Below are 25592 nucleotides of genomic sequence, written 5' to 3'. Positions count from 1 at the left end.
TAGCAAAAAGAGAAAAGTGAGTGATTTGCTACAATATTCAAATTTCCCAATCGACACACTGCTCTTCTTCACAGATGCACTCGCCACCCGTCCCTACGGTATCACCTATAATAGATTCTATTAGTCAGTGATTGTAGAAATCTTTTCCAGAAGTTTCTCCCTTTATTCTCCATGAGAAAGGGTTAAACCTTAGTTTTGTTCTCTAATGGGAGAGTGTTAGTTCTGCACGTTTCCTGGTGACCATGGGTTAGGGAACACTCATTCTACTTTTCTTTACATGTGGATAGGGCATGGGGGCTTCCCAGGTGGTACAAGTGGTAAAGAACCCGCCTGCCAGCGCAGGAGAAATGACAGACTCTCATTTGACCCCTGGGTTGGGAAAATCCTCTGGAGGAGGGCATGGCAACCCACTCCAGTATTCTTGCATGGAGAATCCCAGGGACAGAGAAGCCTGGAGGGCTGGAATCCACAGGGTCACAGAGTCGGACATGACTGAAGTAACTTAGCATGCACACAGGCAACAGGGCATGACTGACTTCCCAACCACTGATGGGTAAAGAACAATCACATTTATCTGATGCTCAAGGAAATTGGGTTTGATATGATTTAATACACTTCATGATTTCATTTCCAAGGAGGAGGAAATATTTTCTATATATAAAATGAGATACCGTCTTTCAAAATGAACAGTGTTGTTGCTGTTCAGTCTCTCAATCGTGTCTGACACTGTGACACCACAGACTGCAGCACGCCAGGCTTCCCTATCCATCACCATCTCTCAGAGTTTGCTCAAACTCAGGTCCAGTGAACAGGTGATGCCATCCAACCATCTCATACTCTGTCATCCCCTTCTCCGCCTGCTTTCAATTTTTCCCAGCATCAGTGTCTTTTCCAATGAGTCAGCTCTTTGCATCAGGTGGCCAAAGTATTGGAGCTTCAGTTTCAGCATCAGTCTTTCCAATGAATAGTCAGGGTTGATTTTCTTTAGGACTGACTGGTTTGATCTCTTTTCTCTCCAAGGGACCCTCAAGAGTTTTCTCCAGCACCATAGTATGAAAACATCAATTCTTTGGCTGTCAGCCTTCTTTATTATACAATTCTCACATATGTTGTTGTTGTTCAGTCACTCAGTCACTCTTTGTGACCCCCATGGACAGCAGCACACCAGGCTTCCCTGTCTTTCACTATATCTGGAGTTTGCTTAAACTCATGTCCATTGAGTTGGTGATGCCATCTAATCATCTCATCCTCTGTCATCCCCTTCTCCTCTTGCCCTCAATCTTCCCCAGCACCCGGGTCATTTCCAGTGAGTCAGCTCTTCACATCAGGTGGCCAAAGTATTGGAACGTCAGCTTCAGAATCAGTCCTTCCAAGGAATATTCAGGGTTGATTTCTTTTAGGATTGACTGGTTTGATCTCCTTGCTGCCAAAAGGATTCTGAAGTCTTCTTGAACACCACAGTTCAAAAACATCAATTCTTTGGCACTCAGCCTTCTTCATGGTCCAACTCTCACATCCATACATGACTACTGAAAAACCATAGCTTTGATAATACTGACCTTTGTCAACAAAGTAATGTCTCTGCTTTTTAATATGCTGTCTAGGTTTGTCATAGCTTTTCTTCCAAGGAGCAAGCGTCTTTTAATTTCATGGCTGTAGTCACCATCTGCAATGATTTTGGAGCCCAGGAAAATAAAGTCTGTCACTGTTTCCACTGTTTCCCCATTTATTTGCCATGACATGATGGGACTGGATGCCATGATCTTCCTTTTTTGATTGTTGAGTTTTAAGTCAGCTTTTTCACTCTCCTCTTTAACTTTCATCAAGAAGCCCTTTAGTTCCTCTTCACTTTCTGCCATAAGGATGCTCATCTGCATATCTGAGGTTATTGATATTTCTTCCAGCAATCTTGATTCCAGTTTGTGCTTCATCCAGCCCAGCATTTCACATGACGTACTTTGCATATAAGTGAAACATGGCAATATACAGCCTTCATATACTCCTTTGCCCAATTTTGAACCAGTCCATTGTTCCATGTCCAGTTCTAACTGTTGCTTCTTGAATTGCATACAGATTTCTCAGGAGGCAGGTAAAGTGGTCTGGCATTCCCATCTGTTTAAGAATTTTCCACAGTTTGTTGTGATCCACACAGACAAAGGCTTTAGTGTAGTCAATGAAGCAAAAGTAGATGTTTTTCTGGAACTTTCTTGCTTTTTCATGTTCCAATGGATGTTGGCAATTTGACCTCTGGTTGCTCTGCCTTTTCTAAATCCAACTTGAACATCTGGAAGTTCATGGTTCAGGTGCTGCTAAAACCTCACTTGAAGAATTTTGAGCATGACTTTGCTAGAACATGAAAGAAGTGCAATTGTGTGGTAGTCTGAACATTCTTTGGCATTGCCTTTCTTTGGGATTGGAATGAAAACTGACCTTTTCCAGTCCTGTGGCCACTGCTGAGTTTTCCAAATTTTCTGGCATACTGAGTGCAGCATTTTAATAGCATCATCTTTTAGGACTTGAAATAACTCAGCTGGAATTTCATCACCTCCACTAACTTTGTTCATAGTGATGCTTTCTAAGGCCCACTTGACTTCACATTCTGGCTCTAGGTGAGTGATCACATCATTGTTTTCTGGGTCATTAAGATCTTTTTTGTATAGTTCTTCTGTGTATCCTTGCCAACTCTTCTTAATCTCTTCTGCTTCTGATAGGTCCCTACCATTTCTGTCTTTTATTGTGCCCATCTTTGCATGAAATATTCCCTTAGTATCTATAATTTTCTTGAAGAGGTCTATAGCCTTTCCCATTCTATTGTTTTCCTCTATTTTTTTTTTTGCATTGTTCACTTAGAATAGATTTCTTCTCTCTCCTTGCTATTCTTTGGAACTCTGCATTCAGATGAGTATATCTTTCCTTTTCTCCTTTGCCTTTCATTTCTCTTCTTTTCTCACCTATTTGTAAGGCTTCCTCAGACAACCATTTTGCCTTTTTGCATTTCTTTTTTTTTTGAAGATGGTTTTGATCACCACCTCCTGTACAATGTTATGAACCTTCATCCATAGTTCTTCAGGCACTCTGTCTATCAGATCTAATCCCTTGAATCTATTTTTCACTTCTACTGTATACTCATAAGGGATTTGATTTAGGTCATGCCTTAATGACCTAATGGTTTTCCCTACGTTTTTCAATTTAAATCTGAATTTGGCAATAAGGAGTTCATGATCTGAGCCACAGTCAGGTCCTGGTCTTGTTTTTTCTGACTGTATAGAGCTTCTCCATCTTTGGCTGCAAAGAATATAGTCAATCTGATTTTGGTATTGACCGTCTGGTGATGTCTATGTGTAGAGTCATCTCTTGTGTTGCTGCATATCCGTACAGTGAAACTAATTATTTAATTTCAGAAGGCAAGACTCCCTCACCCCACTGCCATGCTATACAGTATGTTCTCATTAGTTCTATCTTATACATAGTATCAACCGTGTATATAAGTCAATTTCAACCTCCCAGTTTTTCCCACCCCCACCCTTTCCCTCTTGGTAACCATGCAATTGTTCTCTGCATTTATGTCTCTATTTGCAAATAGTATTATCTATATGCTTTTCTAGATTTCACATATATGCATTAATGTACAGTATTTGTTTTTCTCTTTCTGACTTACTTCACTCTGTATGACACTCTCTAGGTCCATCCACATCTCTACAAATGACCCAATTTTGTTGCTTTTTATGGTTGAGTAATTTTTTTTGCATATCTGCTTTGCATCTTCTTTATCCATTCTTCTGTTGATGGACCATAATTCAAAAAGATATGTGTATCCCAATGTTCACAGCAGCACTATCTACAATAGCCAGGACACGGACACCACCCAAGTCAGTCTTCTTGTTCTTAAAGTAAAGACACTCACCGTTTGGGGCAAGGATAACTGAAAGGTATTCCTCATAGAATGAGCTCACATAGAGCAGTAAGCTGGGTGTCCCTGTGGTCCGGAAGCTCAGTGTGGCCATTTCTCCTGTCAATGTCAGATCCTCGTGAAATAAAGCTGCGAAGGAGCTGGAGTTCTTGCTAAAGGTATCATTGTAATGGTCCTGAAAATTGTAGATCACCGAGGAGCCAGCTCCAAAATAGGCAGAAATGTCTGGAATGGCAAGCAATTTTGATTGTATTAGCAATATGTAAGTGCACGTGTCTTATTATGTATATTTCTATATATGCAAAGAATATTTCTAATCCTTAAATATCTCAAAAGGGAAAAATAATAATGTCATGCTCTGCTGGGTATTTTTTAGTTTAGTATTATTTGTTTTTATTTTGGCTGTGACACATGGCTTGCAGTATCTCAGTTCCCTGATCAGAGATTGGACCCGGGCCATAGCAGTGAAAGCGCCAAATCCTAACCACTAGGCCACCAGGGACCTCCTCCTTTGCTGTTTTTTAATTAAAAAAAAATTAAGATGAAAAATAATAAAGCTTAAATAAAGAGATAATCCCTCCATATCCCATAACCCAGAATTGAGTAATAGTATTTTATTATTGCCTCAAAAATGCAAAATTAAATGTCCAGTGTAAATGCACATTAAAGTTTACTGCTTTCCTCAAGGAGACCTCACTGATGCCCCTATGATCTACTAGAAGTAGTCATAGCCTTGTTAAGAATACAAGCTTAACTCCTCCCAAGGGAAATGGAGGCATTTGGGATAGAAACAATTCTATTTCAGCTAATCACAGAGAACTGCCTTATCTTTTCATTACAGAGTCAAATACCAGAGGCATCTTCATGGACTTCTCATGCTCCAGCCTTTCCCTGTTCCTTGGGCACACTCACCGTTCTCGCAGAATGGCCCGTCATATGCAGAGACAGTGCAGTCACACGTGATCCCTCTGCGCTTTTCTCTGCACCTCCCTCCATTGTGACACAGATGGCCGTATGTGCTACAGTGTCCTGGACACCCTGGCTCCACTCCTGGGGTCATCATGGCTCTTTCTTCCAGATCCAGGGCCAGCCCGTTCAATCTCAGAGACCGAATGCACCCCAGGAAGCCTCTCTGTCGGCTTGCGGTTCCACCTACAAGGGAAACACTGCAAATGCAAACGCGTTCCTCTGTGTCTTATTCAAGATTTCATCTTCATGCTGAACTGAGGCCATATCTCTGGTCGCTGCTCAGTCATCATGTCCGACTCTGTGACCCCGTGGACTGTAGCCCACCAGGCTCCTCTATCCATGTCCATGGGATTCTCCAGGCAAGAACACTGGCATGGGTTGCTATGCTCTCCTTCAGGGGATCTTCCTGACCCAGGGATCAAACTTGGATCTCCTGCATCCCGTGAATTGCAGGTAGATTCTTTACCTCTGAGCCACCAGGGAAGCCCCATATAGATAATGACAAAAAAGTCATTGCTCAAAGTTTTATCAACAAATACAATTCTGAAAACATAGTCTGTGATCAAATGTTAAGAATCATCAAATGGCACTGAGTTAAAAGCATTAATGGAAATATTTTTTAAGGTGAACTTGGTAATATTTATTCTAAATAATTTAGAAAGACTTACATTTTTACATTTGTTCCTCTCTTAAAGGACAAAATGAAGACCAATGATCCTTTTAAAGTTTAAATTTATAAACAATGACATGTATAATAAAGGTTATATAGTTAAAAATCTTTGCAATGTAATATGTATTACAAATGTGTGGTACATAAATTTGTACATGTATTTTATATGTATTAAAATTTTTGTAAAAAAAAATAAAATAAAATAAAATTTTTGTATAATACATGTATTACAAATTTATGTATTCAATTGATCAAAAAGTTCATTTAAGATTTATTGTAACATCTTATAGAAAAAGTCAAATGAACTTTTTGGCCAACCCTATATATTGTGTGTGTGTTATATAATGCTAATTCTTACTTAGATGAGCTCTGAATAATAAAGCTGTGAAAAAGAACTGAGAAGAGACCAAAGAAAGAGAAGGCAGAAGAGGTAAAGCCAAATCGAGGACCTCAGGCCTTTCACACTCCATCCTGGAAGCTCTGAGGTTAGGTGGTATAACATCAAGCAAATAATATATATCTCCTTATTTTTATATCATTTATCATGTGAACATAATAAATATGGGAGCACAGGAGTCATCTGAAGTGCCTGCTAAAAACAGATTTTGGATTTATTCCCAAAGATCCTGATTCACTGAATTTTCAACCAACACCTCAGGATTTAGAAACATTGCCATAATGAAAACACTAGCTCTAGGTAGGTTTCCATTCAAACTTTGTTCCTAGAAGTTCTGTTAATTAATCCTCAGAATTTAAATCAGAAAATAGAACTGTTTCGTTTGATTCACAGTTTGATAACTTTCAGGGAAGCCTCCTCGACTCAGTGAGAACTAACTGTGCTTGAAGCTGAGTTTAATGGTGCTATGGGCTACACCACACATTCACACACACACACACAAACACACACACACATACACACACACACACACACACACAAATTCATTCAATAGCATCTGTTCCTGAACATTGTAGTAGGTAAATTCTGGCAAAGCAGACTCCGTGCTAATTTGTGATTTACATCAATTTTTAATTGGACTGTGTCCTTATTTACTTTAAAATACGTGAGATCAGACCAAGTGAGAGCTACTTCGTTAATCTGCTTAGTTTCCAAATTAGAATAGAGTTGTCTAAAAAGCAATGTAGCAAAACTTATTCCTCCCTTTGGGAAAAACAAACAATAATAAAGACTAAGCAAGTAAATTAGAGGGAAGACTTCCACTACCCAGAGTGTTTATCTTTAAAGAAGGGACAGCAGAATAATGAGTCCACTCTGGTTCTAAACATGAAGCTTGCAATGAGAGCAGCAGAGAGGGAGCAGGGTGGAGAGGAACCGCGCTGGGCTGGATTAAATACTGCTGTGCAGAGTCACATGAGGCTGCTTCTGTCGGACTGGCCTCTTACCGTCTGATTTTGGGGGGACATTGGAGGATTTTGTCCCAATTACAAGTCTGATTCTCTAACTTCACTAAAAAGTGAAATGAGAGAAATGGATAGAAAAATGCTAATTTTTTAAATAAACAGAGTTAACTGAAACAAACATAAATCATCTATGATATTGAGTGCAAGCCTGGGAATCAGTCCAACAGGGGGTTTGGATTTCCCTTCCAGTTGGGTTTCTGTGATCAAGTCCCTTGATCTCTCTGACCCTCCATGATCTCATCTGTAAATTGGGTATAATAATCTGTGGCCCAGTGGTAAAGAATCCACTTGTCATTGCAGAAAATGCAAGAGATGTGAGTTCAGTTTCTGGGTCAGAAAGATCCCTTGGAGTAGAAAATGGCAACCCACTCCAGTATTCTTGCCTGGAGAATCCCATGGACAGAGGAGCCTGGTGGGTTACAGTCCATGGGGTTGTAAAGAATCGGACATGACTGAGCCATTGAGTCACATAATCTATGGCAGAGATACTCATATTAAATGAGTTCTTGGTACACAGTGTCTGTGTGGCTGAACCTCACTGGCTCTTTTTTCTTTATTGGCTCCATCTTAGCCCTGCAACCCCATCCCGCCCCCCTCTTTTTGGATGACTGATCTTTAGCCTACTCACAAGGAAAGCATCCCAGCCAGATATTTCCCTACCAACCTTTACCCTTGCCTTCACCTTATATGAAAACTGGAAGTATCTTTTGCTGATGCAGGTGATCATGAGATCTCCATGGGGGCAGAAAAATCCTAGGACTGGGCCATGCGTCCTCTCACTGGTAGTCAGATTCTATTTTTAGCTTTGCCCCTTCAGATTCCCCCAGGATCCCTTTCCATGGCACAAGATGCCACTGTGAATGCCTCTGGCTCATCATCCCCTGGATGTAATTTACCCAGAGCTAACATCAGAACTGTACTTTACGGAGTTGCCTGCATTGAGTTGCAGTCTCAAAGTTCCTTTTCAGTTCATAACACTTTTTATTTTTAATTTACCTTTTAATTGGAGGATAATTTCTTTATAACGTTGTGTTGATTTCTGCTGCACGACAGTGTGAATCAGTTGTAATTATATATATATACATATATCTTCCCTGGTGGCTCAGACGGTAGAGTGTCTGCCTACAATGCGGGAGACCTGGGTTCAATCCCTGGGTCAGGAAGATCTCCTGGAGAAGGAAATGCAACCCACTCCAGTATTCTTGCCTGGAAAAATCCCATGGATAGAGGAACCTGGTTAGGCTGCAGTCAATGGGGTCACAAAGAGTTGGACACGACTGAGTGACTTCACTCACTCACTTCACTCATATATGTGTGTGTGTGTGTGTGTGTGTGTGTGTGTGTGTGTATTTCCCCTCGCTCTTAAGACTCCCTCCCACCCCTCATCCCACCTCTCTAGGTAATCACAGAATCACAGAGCACCAGGCTGGGCTCAAACAAGTATCGCATATTAATGCATATGTATTGAATCTAGAAAAATAGTGTTGATGAACCTATCTGAGGGAAAGAATGGAGACGCGACGTAGAGAACGAACTTATGGACACAGTGGGAGGAGAGAGTTAAAGAGGATTTTATTCAGTATCTCCTTCTCCCACCAGTGCCTATAGTAGTCGTGGCAGCTGTTATCATCACTACTGTGGTAGCTGCGATCTCCTCTTGGTGTGTCTTTGCACTCAGAGCACAGTACAGTTAGAAGCCGCCAGCAGCACTCACCCACGAAAAGCTGGCTGTTGAGCTGCAAGCGGGCATGCCCATCAGCTGAGGCAGGTTGGGTCTTGCGAGGGTGCTGACCCACTTGGAGGGACGCTTCTTTAATGTTCCGGTCTGCCTTCACGTGGTGCCACCGATTGTCATTAAAGGCAGTGGGAGACTGCACTGTGACCTCACAGGGCCCATTCCCCACATCAAAGGAAAAGGTTACTTCTGTTGGGGCTGGAAATAAAAATATGAGAGATGCCCGAGTTCATTCACAGGAGGGAAAATTCAGTCTTGAGTAGATCTGAAAAAACCACCATGATGTGCTCCTTATGAAAGAAGACATACAAGGGATGCAGACAGATGTCAGTCTGAGTTGGTTGGGGAGGGGTTGCGGTGGAGAATAAACCTGTATCTTTAAAAGAGGAAGGTGAAGCTGATTTTAATGTATTTCTCCCCAGAGTTTACTGTTCATCCTGCTAAGCCCTAAGCAATAGAGATATTTACCTACAGAAGCAAAACTAATATTTTATCTGACTTTATACATAGAAGTGATTTTATTTAAAGGTGATTTAAACCTTTATGAAGTTTTAAAAGAACTAGGTAAATTTCAGATAGCAAGACATTAAGTTTTGTCTACATATATATAAACAATGTGTTTAGTCAATTAAATCACATAATGTTGTGATTTAGTAAGAAGTTATTTGACCACTTTGGTTTAATACCCTTTTTGCACATAGAATTAAGACAACAAGGAACTGTACAGACTGTTGTGTGTTTCAGAAATTACTGTTTTACTTTCCACTAAGTATTTAAGAAGAAATATAATTGACAAAGGAAGCATGTCAGTGTATTAGGAATTAGGTTACCACCAAGGTTATTGTTAATTACTGAGTACCCCAGTGGCTTTGTGCAGGGTGGACAACTCACCTCGAAGCTCTAGCCTGATGAAGTCTGTGATTCCCAGGTTCTCTAAAAACACCCCTGAAGAGGCTGTGGTTTTAAAAAAGAAAGACACGTCAGCACTAAGCTCTCCTCGGAACGTGGGGAAATGAAGGTATGAAGTCTCAGTATTGAAGGAAGCTGAATTCCAAAATGAATCTGTTTACAAAAAGAAAAAAAAAAGACAATGACAATAGCAGTAAAATACAACAAATAACAATTGCCTTTTATATTTCTAGCATTTTTACCGTTTGATGCATTATTTATCCATTCAAAGCATTATTTATCCATACAAGCCTTCTTATGGGAGTTCTTCTGAACATGTGGCCATGAGATGAATGTCTAAATAGTGATTCTTTAGAGGATTAAGAATATGGACACAGCTGCAAGTGAGTGGATGGATAATCACTTCGATAAAGGCCTGTTTTTTTTTTTTTGCTGTTGTTGTTCTCTTTTTTTAACTAAATTATCATAGAGTAAAATTGACTTTTTAGGGTTTTACGGTTATATAAAGTTTACAGGCTTTTACAGTTATATGAATTTTAACACATGCATGGATTTGTGTAACCATCATCAAAATCAGAATAAAGAACAGTCCATCACCCCCAAAAAACTCTCTCTTGCTATTTCTTTATAGTCACACCCTCTGCCCACCCCTCAGCCTGGCAGTCATGAACTAGTCTCTGTATTACAGTTTTACCTTTCCCAAATAACATATAAACGGAGTCAAGCAGTATGCAATAACATAAAGCCTTTGAGATTCATTTGAGATGTTGCATGTCAACATCTAGTCTTTTTTTACTGCTCTGTAGTTATTCTATCACATGAATGTGCCATAGTTTATTTATCCATATTTAAGAACACTAAAGTTGTTTCCAAATTTGGTCAATTACAAATAGAACTACTCTAAAAATTTGCGTGGCACAGTGGTAAAGAATCTGCCTGCCAATGCAGGAGACATAGGTTTGATTCCTGGATCAGGAAGATCCCCTGGAGTAGGAAATGGCAGCCCAGTATTCTTGCTTGGAAAATTCCATGGACAGAAGAGCCTGGTGGTGGGCTATATAGTCCATGGAGTTGCAAAGAGGCAGACATGACTGGGCAACTGAGCACAACCACCAGAACAAACATTTGTGAAAAGTTTTTGTGTGAGTATATGTTTTTATTTCTCTAGGGGAAATTCCCAGGAGCATGATTCCTGGGTAAGTATATGTTTATAAGTTACTGCTGAACAGTTTTCCAGAGTGATCATACCATTTTTAATTCCCATGATCAGTGTGTAACAGATACAGTTGTTTTATATCTTTACTAGCATTTTACATTGTTAGTATACATATTTTTTTATCTTAGCAATTCAAATTGATGTAAAGTAGTATTTCATTGTGGTTTTAATTTCCCTTCCCTAGTAGATAATGATGTTGGGCATCTCATGTACTTATTTGCCAGTTTATTTCCTCTTTGGTGAAGAGTGTGTTCAGCTTGGGGGGAACTGACATCTTTCTTATGTTGAGTCTTCCAATCCATGAGCACAGTATATCTCTTCCTTTATTCAGATTTTTTGATTCTTCAGTATTTAGTCATTTATTTGGTTTACAGATTTTATACATGTTTTTGTTAAACATACACTTGAGTATTATATGTTCTTTGGAGATACTGAAAATGATACTCTCTTACAGATTTTGGTTTCCAGTTCACATTGCTAGCATATATAACTGATCTGACTGTTGTTGACATTGCATCTTGAGATCTTGTTGAGCTCACTTGTAAGACCTAATAAGGTGTTTTTTTCTGTTTTGGGTAGTACATTCCTTGAGATTTTCTATGTAGGCAATCATATATGTAGGCTTCCCTGGTGGCTCAGTGGCAAAGAATCTGCCTGTAATGCTTAATCACTGAGATGGGAAGATCCCCCAGAGAAGGAAATGGCAACCCACTCCAGTATGCTTGCCTGGAACGTCCCATGCTGCTGCTGCTGCTGCTAAGTCGCTTCAGTCATGTCTGACTCTGTGCGACCCAATAGACAGCAGCCCACCAGGCTCCCCCATCCCTGGGATTCTCCAGGCAAGAACACTGGAGTGGGTTGCCATTTCCTTCTCCAATGCATGAAAGTGAAAAGTGAAAGTGAAACCGCTCACTCGTGTCCAACTTTTAGCGACCCCATGGACTGCAGCCCACCAGGCTTCTCCGTCCATGGGATTTTTCAGGCAAGAGTACTGGAGTGGGGTGCCATTGCCTTCTCTGGGAACATCCCATAGACAGAGGAAACTGGCAGGCTACAGTTCATGGAATCACAGAAGAGTTGGATACAACTTAGTGACTAAACAACCAACCAACCAATCAAGTGTGCATATGCAAATAAAGTTTTCTTTCTTGCTTTCCAGTCTTTAAGCACTTATTTTCTTTCTTACATTATTGCCCCGGCTAAGACAATGATAAATATTGTTGAATAAAAGTGGTGAGATTGGATATCCTAATCTTGTTCGCATCCTGAGGGGAAAAGCATTCAGTTTTTTACCAGTAATTACGATACTTTGGTAATAGATGCTGTCTTATTAGGCTGAAGAATTTTCTTTTATACCTAGTTTGCTAAGAACTTCATTGTAAATGCTATTATGATATAAATTATAATTTTTAATGTTCTTTTAGTAATTTAAATTATAATGTTCTTATTAATTGATACAGAAAAAGCATCTGGCATGATTTTTCTTCCTTTAACCATGTTAACATGGTAGATTACATTAATCAACTTCCAAATACTGAATCAGCCTTGCATCCTGGATAAACTGCAGTTGGTGGTGGTGCATTTAAAAATATATATATCCCTGGGTTATTTGTTAATGTTTTGTCAATATTTTTTGCATCTGTGTTAGTAATAACATTGTTAGTTGTTATACTTTTTTTTTTTTACTGTCTTTGTCTAGTTTCAATATCAGAACAATATTCTGCTTTAAATATTGGAAAGAATTTCCTCTTCTACTTTCTGAAAGAGATTTTATAGATACGATATTATTTCTTGGGTAGAATTCATCAGTGAATCAAGCTTGGTCTGAATTTTTTTGAAAGTTTTTAATTACAAATTCAATTCCATTAATACTATTAGGTCTATTCCAGTTGTCTCATTCATCTTGAGTTTTGGTTGTTAATGGTTTTCAAAGAACTGGTCCACTTCATCTGTATAATAGATTTAATACTTGTACAGTTGTTTGTAGTGTACTCTTTTATACTCTTGATGTCAGTGGTGTCTGCAGTGTTTTCCCAACACTCAATTTCCATATTGGTAACGTTTAACATTTCTTGGATAGTTTTGTTAGAGGCTTAACTATTTTACTAGTATTTTTAAAGAGTATAAAAAGAATCACTTTTAATTTTTATAGATCAGTATATATTCTGCTTTTAATTTAATTGATTTCTATTCTTGTCTTTTCTTTCTTGTCTTTCTATTCTTTCTGCTTGTTTTAGGTTTAAGGTTTATTTTTCTCTTCTATTTCTAGTTTCTTTGGGTGAAAGCTTACATTATTGAACTGAGATCTTTTTTATTTCACAATATAAGTACTTATTGCTACAAACATCCTGCTGACCACTGCTATCACAAAATTTAATACTAAAAATTTTGATAGTCTGTATTTTAATTTTCATTCAGTTCAAAATATATTATCAGATCTATTGAGACCTTGCCCTTGACTTGGGTATTATTTAAGGATCTGAAGTTTAATTTCTAAGTGTTTGGAGATTTTCTTATTTTTTATTTATTTCTAATTTAATTTGATTGTACTAGTGAATGCATTTTGTGTGATTTAAATTAGATCATGGCATTTGATCCCATCACTTCATGGGAAATAGATGTGGAAACAGTGGAAACAGTGTCAGACTTTATTTCTTTGGGCTCCAAAGTCACTGCAGATGGTGACTGCAGCCATGAAATTAAAAGACGCTTGCTCCTTGGAAGAAAAGTTATGACCAACCTAGATAGCATATTCAAAAGCAGAGACATTACTTTGCCAGCAAAGGTCCGTCTACTCAAGGCTATAGTTTTTCCAATGGTCATGTATGGATGTGAGAGTTGGACTATGAAGAAGGTTGAGTGCCAAAGAATTGATGCTTTTGAACTGTGGTGTTGGAGAAGACTCTTGAGAGTCCTTTGGACTGCAGGGAGATCCAACCAGTCCATTCTAAAGGAGATCAGCCCTGGGATTTCTTTGGAAGGACTGATGCTAAAGTTGAAACTCCAGTACTTTGGCCACCTCATGCAAAGAGTTGACTCATTGGAAAAGACCCTGAATGCTGGGAGGGATTTGGGGCAGGAGGAAAATGGGACAACAGAGGATGAGATGGCTGGATGGCATCAGTGACTTGATGGATGTGAGTTTGAGTGAACTCCGGGAGATGGTGATGGACAGGTAGGCCTGGCGTGCTGCGATTCATGGGGTCTCAAAGAGTGGGACACAACTGAGCGACTGAATTGAACTGAAGGTTTGTTTTATGACACAGAAGAATATGCTGTTTCTGGGTTAAATATTCATGTGCATTTGAAAATAATGTGCATTCTACTGTTGGTAGAGTATTCTATAAATGTCAGTTGGATTCTGGTGTCATTCAGGCCTTCAGTATCCTTGCTAATTTTCCCTCTATTAGTTCCATATATTAATGAGAAAGGAGTATTAGATTCTAATTATAATTATGCATGTCTCTATCTCTCCTTTCCATCCTGTCAAATTTTGCTTTATGTATTTGAAGCTCAGTTATTTGCACACATGTTTAAGATTCTTAGGTCTTCTAGTTCTTTTTTATCTCTATTAATTTACTTTGCTTTCAAGTAAAACTTTTAATATAGAAACTTCAGTGTTTGTGTAGTATATCTATTTTCTTTTATTATGTCATTATATTTGAATTGAACTTCTTATAGACAGTTTACAGTTGAGTCATAACAGTGTCTTTTATGAGTTTATTTAGACCACTTACATTAAATACAAATGTTGATATGTTAGTTCTTCATTTCATTATTTTTTCTTATTTGTCCTAATTTTCATTCTTTTGTTTCCCCCTTTCTGCCTTCTTTTGGATTATTTAAATACTTTTCAGTATTCTATTTGTATTTGCCTGTAGCAGATTCTTAATTGGTTCTTTTAGGGATTAAAATATATATACTTACTTTCTCAGTCTGCTTAAAATCTATATTTTAACCACTTTAAGTGATTTGTAAAAACCCTGGAAACAATTTTGACCCTTATCTACTCCTGTTGATGTTGTGCTACTTGTATTACATCTACATAAAATAAAATCCCTGTGAAATAGAGTTGTGCTTTCAGTCCTCAGATACATTTAAAATAACTCAATAGGAAAATAACTTATTAAATTACCCAGGTATTTACCATTTCTGATGCTGATTGTTTTATCCCTGAAGTTCCAAATTTCCTTCTGATACCATTTTCTTTCTAAGAACCTTCCTTTAGAAATTCCTTTAAAGGATTCTTTCCGGCTATGAATGCTTTTAGTTTTCTTTCATTCAGTTGTTCAGTCATGTCCGACTCTTTGTGATCCCATGAATCACAGCATGCCAGGCCTCCCTGTCCATCACCAACTCCCGGAGTTCACTCAAACTCACATCCATTGAGTCAGTGATGCCATCCAGCCATCTCATCCTCTGTCGCCCCTTTCTCCTCCTGCCCCCAATCCCTCCCAGCATCACAGTCTTTTCCAATGACTCAACTCTTTGCATGAGGTGGCCAAAGTACTGGAGTTTCAGCTTTAGCATCATTCCTTCCAAAGAAATCCCAGGGCTGATCTCCTTCAGAATGGACTGGTTAGGTCTACTTGCAGTCCAAGGGACTCTCAGGAGTCTTCTGCAACACTACAGTTCAAAAGCATCAATTCTTCGGCACTCAGCTTTCTTCACAGTCCAACTCTCACATCCATACATGACCACTGGAAAAACCATAGCCTTGACTAGACAGACCTTTGCTGGCAAAGTAATGTCTCTGCTTTTGAATATGCCATCTAGGTTGGTCATAACTTTCCTTCCAAGGAGTAAGCGTCTTTTAATTACATGGCTGCAGTCACCACCTGCAGTGGTTTTGGAGCCCCAGAAAATAAAGTCTGACACTGTTTCCACTGTTTCCCCATCTACTTCCCATGAAGTAATGGGACCAAATGCCATGATCTTCGTTTTCTGAATGTTGAGCTTTCATTGGAGATATTTAAAACTTTTACCTTCATTCCTAAAGGATATTTTTGCTGAACACAGAATTCTCAACTGACAATACTTTCAAAATAGAAATATTTTTCCATTTCTTTCTGGCCTCCATATTTCTGATGAGAAACTTACTGTCATTTGAATTGGTGTTTTCCTATAGGCAACACATTATTATTCTCTCTGGCTGCTTTCAAAAAATTCTTCTCATTGTCTTTAGTTTTCATTAGTTTGCTTACAATATATATCTAGATGTGAATTTCTTTGAGTTTATCCTGTTTCAGATTCATTCAACTTCCCAGTTTCTCTTTTGCCAAACTTGGAAAGTTTTCAGCCATTATGTTTTCAAATATTTTTTCAGGACCAACACTTTTCCTCTCTTCTTCTGGAAATTCACTTACATGAATATTATATATTTTTTTTATTATTAACCCACAGATCCCTGAGACCCTATTCATTTTTTTCAGTCTTTTTTTCTTTTTCTTGCTTAGACTGGATAATTTCTATTTATCTATCTTCAAGGCCCTTGGCTGTTTCATCTCAAGTTTTCTCCTTAGCCCATCCAGTGCATCTTTTAGTTCCATTGCTATACTTCTCAGTTTTAAAGTTTCCTTTTAGCTCTCCTTTATATAGCCTATTTCTTTGTTGAAGCATTCTCTTTTTCTATTTGTTTCAAAAGCATTTATTATTATTCCTTACAGTTTTTGTGTAATAGTTGTTTTAATGTCTTTATCAGTTAATTTTAACCTCTGCATTATTGGTTATCTACTGATTACATTTTCTTATGCAAACTTCAATTTTTCCGGTTCTTTGTATGTTAAGTAATTTTGGATTATTTTCTAGATATTTACAATATTATGTTAACAAACTGGGAGCTTTGTTTAAATTCAAGGAGTAAGTTGATATTTTTATTTTTCAGCCCTGTTGGCCTGGTTATGATCTGCCCACACATTTCAACCTTCCCTCTGTGGTCCGTGGCTCCTATGGCAGTCCAGTTTTCAAAGTTTTTGCAGTACTTTTCAGATCTGCCTCACCTTTGCACCACACAGTAGCCAGTCTGAGTCCTGGGTGGTAGCTTCTTCGCTCATTCTCAATTTCTTGGTCCATAATTAGGACCAGTTTGAGGCATGTGTAGCTCGGGGGTAAACCCAGGACTTCATAAACAAGTTTTAACATCACTTTCATGAACTCTTTCCTCTCTGTGCTCTTCCAATACTTTCCAGTTCCCTGGGCTCTCTCTTCATGCAGACAGCCAGAAAACTAAGGCTCTATTTAGCCTGTTTTATTGTGCTTTCCTATTTACTTCTGTTCCTGTACCTATATCCATTGCCAAGTGATGGGTGAACAGAGAAAGAAAACAAAAGTAACATGAGTCTGCCACTGTTTGGGAGTCAGGGCTGTCCTATCCAGAGCAGAAGATTCATTTTTCAGAGCTCTGGCTCTTGCATGCTCTTGAGGCAGTTTCTGCCACTGTTGCCATGGGATTTCCTGGGAACTGGAACCTCAGAAAACAGAGATAAAGGGGAGAGGGATGAGATTCCTGTACTCACTGACTGAAGCCCCTTGTCCCCTCCTCCAATCCGGACTAGAGGACTTCTCCTGGAACTCTCTCCATTTGTGATCCCATGGCTAAGAGATATTGGAGGTAAGTACATGGTGAATTCTGCTTTCTGTTCCCTATTACTGTTTGCTTTTCAGAGTCTTGAGATAACTGCTTCATGAATCCTGTCTGTGCAGTATTTAAAGCCATGAGATGATGGGAAAAGACCACCAGTGGAGAATAGACAGGAAAGAAGGCAGAGAATAGAGCCTTGGGGAACCCCAAGATTATCCCACTGGGGAGATGAAGAAAGGTTAGGGAGAGAAGGGAAGAAAAACCAGAATTTTGTGGTATGCTGGCCACCAAGTAAAGAAAGTGACTAAAAGAAGAGAGAATCATGGGAGAATTCCAAAGTTGCTCACAGGTCAATTCAGATATTTATCAGAGAATAAGAATTGGACTTAGAAATGTCGAGTTCTCATTGCTGACCTCAGTTTCTGAGGAGTGGTGAAGAACAACATCTGTCTTATATTCAAGGGAGACTAGAATTAGGGAAATTAAAGATAGAACTCTTATTATATTTCAGTTATTTGGGGGCAGTAAGGGATATGAAAGAAATTAAGTTGCAGTTGGAGGGGTACGTGGAATTAAGAGCATCAAGGCTTCTAGTGTAAATATTCAGAACTACCAAAAGGCATTAATGCATAGATAGGAATCAGAGATCAAATTGTCAACATCTGCTGGATCATTGAAAAAGCAAGAGAGTTCCAGAAGAACATCTATTTCTGCTTTATTGACTATGTCAAAGCCTTTGACTGTGTGGATCACAATAAACTGTGGAAAATTCTGAAAGAGATGGGTATACCAGACCACCTGACTTGCCTCTTGAGAAACCTATAAGCAGGTAAAGAAGCAACAGTTAGAACTGGACATGGAACAACAGACTGGTTCCAAATAGGAAAAGGAGTACGTCAAGGCTGTATATTGTCACCTTGCTTATTTAACTTTTATGCAGAGTACATCATGAGAAACACTGGGTTGGAAGAAGCACAAGGTGGAATCAAGATTGCTGGGAGAAATATCAATCACCTCAGATATGCAGATGACACCACCCTTATGGCAGAAAATGAAGAGGAACTAAAAAGCCTCTTGATGAAAGTGAAAGAGGAGAGTGAAAAAGTTGGCTTAAAGCTCAACATTCAGAAAACGAAGATCATGGCATCTGGTCCCATCACTTTATGGGAAATAGATTGGGGAAACAGTGGAAACAATGTCAGACTTTATTTTGGGGGGCTTGAAAATCACTGCAGATGGTGATTGCAGCCATGAAATTAAAAGACACTTGTTCCTTGGAAGGAAAGTTATGACCAACCTAGATAGCATATTCAAAAGCAGAGACATTACTTTGCCAACAACGGTCCATCTAGTCAAGGCTATGGTTTTTCCAGTGGTCATGTATGGATGTGAGAGTTGGACTATAAAGAAAGCTGAGTGCCAAAGAATTGATGCTTTTGAACTGTGGTGTTGGAGAAGACTCTTGAGAGTCCCTTGGACTGCAAGGAGATCAAACCAGTCCATCCTAAAGGAGAACAGTCCTGGGTGTTCATTGGAAGGACTGATGCTGAAGCTGAAGCACCAATACTTTGGCCACCTGATGCGAAGAGTTGACTCATTTGAAAAGACCCTGATGCTGGGAAAGATTGAGGGCAGGAGGAGAAGGGGATGACAGAGGATGAGATGATTGGATGGCATCACCGACTCAATGGACATGAATTTGGGTAAACTCTGGGAGTTGGTAATGGACAGGGAGGCCTGGCGTGCTTTGGTCGCAAAGAGTCGGACACGACTGAGCAACTGGATTGAACTGATACTTGATGGATTCTGTCCTCTCATTTTCTCATTATTTTACTAATTTCAGGCATCTCAGCCTTCAGCAAAATGTCTTATATTTAGTAGGTACATATTAGATGTTTGCTGAACAAGTTACATGATATTTCAAATAATTCCATGAGTGTTTCAGCAGAGTATGATGTAAAGGCTGTATGTGTGCCTGCGTACTATGTCACTTCAATCATGTCCGACTCTTTGCAACCCTATGGACTTTAGGCCTCCAGGCCCCTCTGCCCACGGGATTAAAATTCTCCAGGCAAGAGTACTGGAGTGGGTTGTCATACCCTTTTCCAGGGGATCTTTCCAACCCAAGCATTGAACCCACGTCTCCTGCATTGGCAGGTGAGATTTTTACCACTAGTGCCATGTGGGAAGCCCTAAATGCTATATAAAAATGTATAATCCAGAGGTAGTATTTTTTTTCAATTATATTAGCAATATATACTTATTTTGTAGGTTAATACATTCCTAATGAAGTATATATTATCAGTATAGACAGTGATTCTATGAACCCAGGTAGCTAGATTTCTCATAAAACACTGAAATACATTAGCAGGGATCAAGGCAGTTTCTCTTGCCACTACTTACTGTCCCCCGAGCAGAGCAGAGGACCCAGTGAATAAGCCGCTTCAGAATGTGGTTGCCCTGTATCTCTCATCACAATCTGAGTAACCGGCAGGTGCTTCCTATGGGAAAGGACTACTGTGTTGCTGGTCCTAGAAAACAAACACAACCACCTTAATATCATTCTCAGTAATGTACAGAAAAGTAAAAGCATTTTATTGCAGTTCAAGGGGTATTAAGCTAAATTTGTAAACATGTAACAGTAGGGAAATCAAACAGCGCATCTGAACACTTACAAACATACTAATGTACTGAATGAGGTCTTCTGAGGACCAGAGACCTTTGTTCATCTACAGGACCATAGAGAAGAAAGCAGGCAGGTCCAAAATTGTGGTCATAGGAACAGACATGAAATTACATTTCAATGCAATTAAGACTCTTGAGAGTCCCTTGGACTGCAAGGAGATCCAACCAGTCCATTCTAAAGGAGATCAGCCCTGGGATTTCTTTGGAAGGAATGATGCTAAAGCTGAAACTCCAGTACTTTGGCCACCTCATGCAAAGAGTTGACTCATTGGAAAAGACTCTGATGCTGGGAGGGATTGGGGGCAGGAGGAGAAGGGGACGACAGAGGATGAGATGGCTAGATGGCATCAGCGACTCGATGGACGTGAGTTTGAGTGAACTCCGGGAGATGGTGATGGACAGGGAGGCCTGGCGTGCTGTGATTCATGGGGTCGCAAAGAGTCGGACACGACTGAGCGACTGAACCGAACTGAACTGAAGCAGCTGTTTGCTGTTTGCAATTCAGCCAGTGTGTCATACTGGAATGCAAAATTTACAGAAGCAAGAGTAATCTGCCTTGATTAAAAAAAAAAAAAAAAAGCAAAAGACAAAAAACCAAACCCATCTGACTGACAAGAAATAGGTTTTCAATTTTTGGGCCTTTTTTTTTTTACTGAAAGTTTCAGAAATTCCTACTGTGGTTATGAGGCATTTCCTTATTTGTTGAAGTCTTAAATTTAAAAACAAAATCAAAACAAAATACTGATTCAAAACCATGATGAAGATATGAGATAATGTATTCTTAAAATTAATAAATGGGCTAAGGCATGGGAAAGTGCTTTGCCAATGATTTTCACCATCCATTCATTCAACACTTATTGCACATCCTCTATTAGTCACGCCCTGTGTGTTGGGGAAGTGAACAGGAAACCCATTGTCAATGTCCCCCAGAAACCTAGTGGATGCTACAAATAATAGAAATAACAATAATACCATCATGTAAGTGACTATTTGGGGACATATTAAAATCTGTGGTTCAATACAATTTAATGACTGGAACAAAAGCCAGAGGACCTGGTTGGTAAGCTGTTTGTATTGCCAGTGTTCTCTCTGGACAAAGTAGAAAGGTTTCTGTAAGCTGTTCATATTTTTCATTGTATATTTCAATTACATATATACTTTTAATTTATGGACAAATGGTTTGTCTATTGTTCTCTGTAGAACCTAGCAAGTTTTCATTTTTAACAATTACAGAATCACCAGTCACTCATATATATATATAGTAACTGTTCCAAATTATATATGTATTTATACAAGTTGAAGCATTATCAAAAATAGTCCAGGTCACCTCACAGCTTTGTTGCAAAAAAAAAAAAAAAATCTTCTTAACTTAATATTTAATCATTCCAGTGCTGTTAGGCATCAAAATATTCTTGTAAGTTGGAAAATTAAAAATTATTAAGATTTTTATTTTATTTAAAAATTTGAGCACAGGGACTGGCAGTGCATGTGGTAAGATATGAAAAATAGGAACTAAACACCCTAAAATTGAAGAAACAAACATTAAAAATCAAATTGCTTCAAAAAATCAGACTGAATTAAGCCACATGGTTTTATCTGGGGAAGCCCCTGCAACTGCTGCCGACAGAAGCACACAAGCTTCATCCTAAACACAAAATACCAGACTTTGTTGGGATCACAAGCTAGAAGGTGCCACTGAATCACAGGGCGATCAGTATGGAAAGCTATTTTGTTATAAACACAGGAATAGCACACCAAATTAATTCCTGGTATTAAATTCCAGTAAGCATTACAAATAAATATTTTAATTCCTATGACTGCTATTTTGGCAGATATCTTAGAGGAAAAATGTAAGTATATTAGTTCTTTAAACTTTGAATTTTAAGGAAACTTTTAAAAGCTACGCTGTCTAATATAGGAAAAAGCTATACTGTAGTTCTGTTTTTAACACTGACAATGCATTCACAAACCTAAAAAAATCTTTAAAAAATCATAATGCAAATAGTGTGTATTAAGGTAGATAATATCATAAAGTACCTTCCTGAATCAAAAAATGTTAAACAATTCTTACTTCAAAGTCCTTTATTAGTATAGATCATTCCCAATTGCTCATGCTTTATGCAAAATATTGTAACCCATGGTCAACAGCTCGTGTTCACGCTCAGTCGCACAGTGGTGCTTGACTCTGCGATGCTATGGTCACCAGACTCATTTAAAACTGCCTAATTTATTATTATATCTCACTTTTCTTGCTTTTCAATTTTTCCCAAAATTTGTAAAGATTGCGTTTCTAGGCACAAAAATTTCTCACAACAGTTTTAAACATTCAATAAGAGAATTCCCAAATTTGCTTTTTTCAGAGTCTAATGCTTTAGAAATTCTTACTGTTTGCTGTTTGTCATTAGATATTTTTGAGGTATAACAGAGCTTTAAGAACTTTGAGTTGGGAAAGTTGCAGGGGAGAAATACTGTGTCAACTTTAAGTGTTATAATCATTGGGGAGAAAGAGGGACTGGTGACAGTACTGTTTTCATCATCCAGAATTACATACTTTGAAAGTTCCAAGCTCTTTATCGGATTTTGCTGTTCTACTGGCTCACCCCTTTGGCAAAGTCATGCTGTATTAATTACTGAGGCATCATTAAGACTTCTTCATGTCTGGCAGGGCTGGTATCCCCACCTTGTTTTCATCTTCATAGTTGTCTTAACTATTTATGCACCATTCTTTTCCAAATTAAGTTTTAGAGCCATTTTGTCACTACTTAAAAATAATAAACAAATACCTAGTATTTGTTTGGAATTAAATGGAATCAAGAAATTTATTTGGAGGAGAGATGCTTAGATTTCCTATTCATGGCAGCAGTGTGATGTCTCCATTTATTTAGGTCTTCTTGATTTTCATAATAAAGTTTTATAAAGTCTTTTTTAATCAAAGTCTTGCATATTTTTGCTATCTTTATTTCAAGATACATTACTATTTTGTTGCTTTTGCAACTGGTTTTTATAGGACTTTCTTATAACACATTCTTGATAAGAATTCAGTTATTCTACGACTTAGTAAATAGTCTTACTAAGCTGTCATTAATTTCAATAATATTTCTGTTTGTTGTCTTAGGTTTTCTTTGCTGACAACCATATTTTCTATGAGTAATATAATCTTTATTTCCTTGTTTCCAATCTTTCCAATTGCGGTTTTGAATTAACTCATATATATTTTTTAGCTTTCTATTATTCATTTCTAACCTAATTGCATTGCTATCAGAGAAACTGTCCATAGGATAGCAACCACAGTAAAAGTTTTTGAATTTTGCTTTATGGAACATTGGGAAAATCAGTTTGCAGAAATGCACCACAAGTGGTTGAGAAAATTATGTGTTCTATAATTTTATGTTCCCAACAAATCAATTTAATTTGAAAATATTCCATGTTCTTACTAATTTTTGTTCATTTGATTACCAATTACAAACAGATATTCTTATCATGGTTGATTTGTGAATTTCTTCTTTCAGTTCTGTCAAATTTTTTCTATATATATTTCTAGTCATTTTTATTGGAAGCATACATGTTTAGGATTGTTAATTTTCTCTGGTGAAATTAAGAAGTATCATTACATAGTAACAGTGATCGTAGTCCACCTAAAAAACCTTTAAAATTTACTGACTTTGTGATATTTAGCTGGTAATTCTTTGCTTTCAATATTTCCACTTGTACAAACAAGATGTAGTATGAGATCTGGATCTAAATGGTTATTTTTGTTACATTTATTGTGCATGATTGTTCACACATTTTTATCTCAGACTTGTTGCTTTCTCTTCTTTTTCAATCTCACGTTCTATCTTCTTTTGCATTAACTAAATTTTTAAAATCCCATTTTTTCTTTCTTCCCTCTGCTGAATTGAAATAATTCTTTAAGGGTTACATACATTTCAATATATACACTTTAAGCAATTTAATTCTAATAAATATTTACAAAACAAGTTTAAATTTCAACAATATTTTTATTTCTAAGCAGTCTTTTAGTTCCTTTGTAAACCACAATTATCTTTGTTAACAGGATCTGACTGCTTTCTTATGCTTCAGCTTCAAACATATAGTCATATGTTATCAGCACATGTTTTCCACCTCTATGTTTACAATTTTTTTCCTCAATGTTTCTTCCTGCTTCTGAAACCTTCCTTGTAATATCACTTTCTTTCATTCTGAAAACCATTCTTAAAAATTCCTTTTGTGTAATTTCATCTTAAAAGCTGTAGGAGAACATTTAGATTTCTACATTATTTAGTTTTGTCAAAAATAGTCCTGGTTACATGAGGGTATTTTTTTTTTTGAAGTCTTAATTTCAAAAAATAGCAGAAACAGGATCATGAAGTTTTATAATGCTTAAGTGTGGTAATATTGCAATAGTTAATGGGTTGACGAGTTGCTGGTATAATCAGTCAACTTAGAGACCATCACAATGAAGCAAATGGTCTCATGTGTTAATGTTAACACCGTCAAAGACTCGATCAAAAAAGTTTGTCTAAGGTTTGCTGTGTTTACTGAGAAAAAAATTCTTCCTAGCAACTGTTTAAATAAATCTCACAGATGCTACAGACCTTTTTAGTGGCCTGTGATTAAAAAAATATGTCTTGCTTTAAAAAAAAAAATCCCTTTTGTGGAGTCTGCTGCTGGTAAATTTCTCCAGTGTTGTTTGTCTAGATCTTAATTTTATCCCACTTCTTAAAATATCAGCTTGGTAAACACTGGGAGTTTGACAGATATTTCACTTCTGCCCTATAAGGGGCATGCTCCACCCTCTGTGGGCTGGGCTCTGGGCTGGTCAGGGAAGGTCAGCTGTCTGGCTGTCTTTCCTTTAAAAAGTCTTCCTTTCCTTTCTCCTCCTTTAAACATTCTCTTTAGTGTTCTTTGATTTCACCATGGGTGTCTAGATATGGATTTACTCTTATTTATTTACTTTTAGCTTGGTATTTTAATATTTCCTCAATCTGGAAATTCCTCAGCTATTTTGAGTACTGCCTCTTTTTAATTATTATATCTCAAATCTTTTCTCCTGAAACTTTAATCACACACATGTTTGATCTTCAGTCGTGTCCAACTCTTTGCAACCCCGTGGACTGTAGCCTACCAGGCTTCTCCGTCCATGGGATTCTCCAGGCAAGAATACTGGAGTGGGTTACCATTTCCTTCTCCAGGGATCTTCCCGACCCAGGGATCGAACCCGGGTCTCCAGCATTGGAGGCGGATGCTTTAACCTCTGAGCCACCAAGGAAGCCCATTTATTTACTTTTAGCTTAGTATTTTAATATTTTCTCAATCTGGAAATTCCTCAGCTATTTTGAATACTGCCTCTTTTTAATTATTATACCTCAAATCTTTTCTTCTGAAACTTTAATCATACACGTGTTTGATCTTCTTCACATAACTCTTCAATGTCACCACTTTCCTAGGTCCCATTTTGGTTTTCTCCATTCATTTTGTGTGTCATTTAATTTACACACC

At 38.0% G+C, this 25592-nt stretch overlaps 1 protein-coding gene across 3 annotated transcripts in view; it reads right to left on the bottom strand.

Annotated features, from left to right (window-relative positions):
- The window catches only part of CNTNAP3 (contactin associated protein family member 3), a 236007-nt gene that overhangs the window by 24908 nt on the left and 185507 nt on the right, over nucleotides 1-25592 (bottom strand). For all 3 annotated transcript variants that reach the window (XM_024995997.2, XM_024995998.2, XM_059889290.1), the window contains exons 15-19: nucleotides 19812-19939; nucleotides 9595-9765; nucleotides 8683-8901; nucleotides 4823-5062; nucleotides 3905-4135 (exon numbers count right to left, since the gene is read on the bottom strand). In XM_024995997.2, coding sequence (XP_024851765.1) covers nucleotides 3905-4135; nucleotides 4823-5062; nucleotides 8683-8901; nucleotides 9595-9765; nucleotides 19812-19939 — 989 coding nt within the window. The remainder of the gene's footprint in view (nucleotides 1-3904; nucleotides 4136-4822; nucleotides 5063-8682; nucleotides 8902-9594; nucleotides 9766-19811; nucleotides 19940-25592) is intronic.

This window comes from Bos taurus, chromosome 8 (genome assembly GCF_002263795.3).
Source record: "Bos taurus isolate L1 Dominette 01449 registration number 42190680 breed Hereford chromosome 8, ARS-UCD2.0, whole genome shotgun sequence".
Taxonomy (NCBI): Eukaryota; Metazoa; Chordata; class Mammalia; order Artiodactyla; family Bovidae; genus Bos; species Bos taurus.
This window is presented reverse-complemented; position numbering and strand designations above follow the sequence as displayed.